This window comes from Silene latifolia, chromosome 9 (assembly GCF_048544455.1).
Source record: "Silene latifolia isolate original U9 population chromosome 9, ASM4854445v1, whole genome shotgun sequence".
Taxonomy (NCBI): domain Eukaryota; kingdom Viridiplantae; phylum Streptophyta; class Magnoliopsida; order Caryophyllales; family Caryophyllaceae; genus Silene; species Silene latifolia.
This window is the reverse complement of record NC_133534.1, coordinates 187,781,103-187,784,020: the sequence shown is the minus strand read 5'-3', so window position 1 is coordinate 187,784,020 and position 2,918 is coordinate 187,781,103. Positions and strand designations below refer to the sequence as shown.

At 36.8% G+C, this 2,918-nt stretch overlaps 1 protein-coding gene across 1 annotated transcript; it reads left to right on the top strand.

The window, feature by feature from the left end:
* Positions 1 to 1,429: 1,429 nt before the first annotated feature.
* LOC141600302 (large ribosomal subunit protein eL39x) lies at positions 1,430 to 2,024 on the top strand. Its single transcript, XM_074420510.1, has 3 exons — positions 1,430 to 1,536; positions 1,626 to 1,729; positions 1,816 to 2,024. Exons 1-3 carry the CDS (start codon positions 1,534 to 1,536, stop codon positions 1,862 to 1,864), a joined length of 156 nt encoding a protein of 51 aa, XP_074276611.1. The 5' UTR covers positions 1,430 to 1,533; the 3' UTR covers positions 1,865 to 2,024.
* Positions 2,025 to 2,918: the final 894 nt, after the last annotated feature.

Below are 2,918 nucleotides of genomic sequence, written 5' to 3'. Positions count from 1 at the left end.
AGCAAAGCGGTAGGAACAGAAGTGCTAAACAACAAGCCCAACCGACAAAATGGCCTAGCAAAAGAAAAGTAAGGATGCCCAAACCTCAAACCCGCATGACAACCAATTGTCCAACTCACTTAGTAGTTACTATTCATTTTCCAAGTTACTATTCATTATTAATAGTAACTACCCCTCACACTTTTATTAAAGGTGTAAGATAAGATGTAAGATTTGAAGACAATTATATTATATAAAATGTATTCCCTTTATATCTCTATTTTCTTCCTCATTTGGATGTATGGTATTCAATGTTAACCACTTTCTTAGTGCAATTATATGACAATTAGTTATAACTTTAAAGTCAAATACTGAAATATTTAATCATTATACCTTTTAAGATATGTAAGGTCAAAATATTGAAATATGAATTAAGTCTTATTTACAATTGTTGAAAGTTATAATGAAGGGGTGGAAAGCACCATCGCCCCCAAAAACGGTGTTGGTTTGGCTGGATTTTTACTCCCGTTGTAAATTATTCTTGTTTACAACAATTATAAACAAGAATTTGTGTTGAAATATTTATGAAAAGGTGAAATGGAAAGAAAAAAATGAAGGTAGTACTCTCTAGTACATGAAGTAAAACGTGTAGTGAAAAAAAAATGATAATAAAAGGGTCTTGATTTCGGTAATACACATATTACTCACTATAGTACAGATCGACAATTTTACCCTTGTCATTTACCATCATCTTGTACCGCATAATTAAAACTTCTGAAAAGGAAAACTCAAATTCACATACTGCACCAATCACCTTACAACCACTGACCATCCCCTACCACTCTCACCAACCGGGCAACCCCTACCTCCTCCGATGAACACCACCACTATTGCGTCGTCGTTCTCCTATGACCACCACCAGCCGACCAACATTAACCACCACCCTCAATTCCGTATTTTGCCACCCCAACTCCCTACTTCCCCACCCCCACACCCTGACTACCGTTACTCTGACCTCTCTCGTGCTACGACCTCCTACTAACGGCGTCACCGCTTCATTCATCCCCATTGTGGCGGCCAACCCCCGACGTACCACTTCCAACCACCACCAAACCTTAATTAATCCAAAACCGCATAATACTTTGACAAACGATAAATTATTGAAATAATGGGGAAAAAGCCAATTTGTTCAATGAGCAATTAACGAACTAAATATGTTTTTTATGTTCAAATTTTCTTTCATTAAAGATATTAATTTTTATTTTGTGCCTTTTTTTAGCCGAAGGAACAAAAGAAAAGTATTGTATAAACTCTAGCGAGTAAAAAACGTATTGCGAAAATAAACTTGATAATAAAACGAGTATAAATAAGATCGGATGATATGGGCCCAAAGTAGGATTGGGGCATAATAGGCTTAACCCATAGAAAACGCATAAAACCCTTAAAATCCAACTATCCTCCTCCTCCTATAAAAGCATCTACTTTCCAATCTCAGTCACATTTCTAGGGTTTCACTCAGGTTTTCCCACTGCAGTTCATCTCCGATCTTCAACAATGGTAATCTGTCCCTCTTAATTTTTACGTAATTATTCATCTAATCTTTGTTACATGAATCTATAATGAAATGGGTAATTTAATTTGTGCAGCCGTCTCACAAATCGTTCATGATCAAGAAGAAGTTAGCTAAGAAGATGAGGCAGAATCGTCCCATTCCTTACTGGATTCGCATGCGCACTGACAACACTATCAGGTTACTTTTCGATTCATTAGGGTTTTAAGTTTGTGATTACTGTTTCGTAATTTCGGATTAATTAGGGTTTGATTATGTATATGTAGGTACAATGCTAAGCGTAGGCACTGGCGTCGTACCAAGCTTGGCTTCTGAGGTGTTTTAAATTTAATGCTTAGTATTTTGGTGGTTGTAGTTGTTTTTAATGGACCTTTTTAACAGATGTTGAATGTTTACTGGATTTTTGTTGGATTTCTTGTAATCGGATGCCATTTTGAGCAATTTATGTATTCAACCAAGCAGTATTCGACCGTCATCTTGTTGTGTTGGTTTGGTGAATCGTATGTTTAACTGGAATTTCATATGATCGGTTCTTGCAATTAGAATGCATGCTAGGATATGAATAACAGGGTATTTAACTGCTTAAATCGGACCTCAATTCATACTTTTGGATATTCTGCAATGAGAATGTATACATACTAGTATTGGGATAATCATATTGGGATTCGATTAATGTATATACCTTGTTTTATAAGCATTTGTATTTCGAGTTGTTCTTGATTTGTCCATCTTTCTCATGTTCTCTAGTCTCTTCTCTAATTCGACTTTCTTTCATCATTTGCATATAGACTTGAGATAGTCTACAATCTTACAAGATACAACCATGAACAACCATACCTAAATCTTGTCAACCACAAAACCCTGTTTTCTCGACCACCCTCAAACCCTTACTATCAGTCATGATTTTTTGTATGTGGTCATTGACCAAGCAAGGCCGAGAAAAGTGAGCTTATTTAGTGTTGTAGATTGAGAAATTGGGTTGCGTTGGATTATATTTGATGACTTGGTTGTGACATGTGGGTGTGGTCAGTCCTTGGCGTCAATGGTGAATGGTTGTCCGCCGCTGGCCATGGTATTGGATTATTGGTGTGACCTCTGGTGACTTGGTTACAGGTGCTAATGTGGTTGGGTTAATGTACTAAGGGGTATATTGGTATGTGCAGCTCAACCATTTTTCCCACTTCCTATTCCAATAGCCGGAAAAGTGATCAAACTACTGTTTGAAACCTAGAAATTAAAACCATGTAGAAACCATTAAGGGGACGTATCTCCATATATTTCAGGCAGTTGAGTGTTTACTTGATTCTCTAATCTAGTTGAGTGCTGATTCCCCGTTTTGAGCTTGGTTTCCCTTTGCATATTTTGACTT

What these genes read in the sequence shown, in the direction of transcription:
- LOC141600302 (XM_074420510.1), top strand. An exon ending in CGCACTGACAACACTATCAG is followed by an intron (nt 1,730 to 1,815) that starts GTTACTTTTCGA and finishes ATGTATATGTAG; the next exon opens with GTACAATGCTAAGCGTAGGC.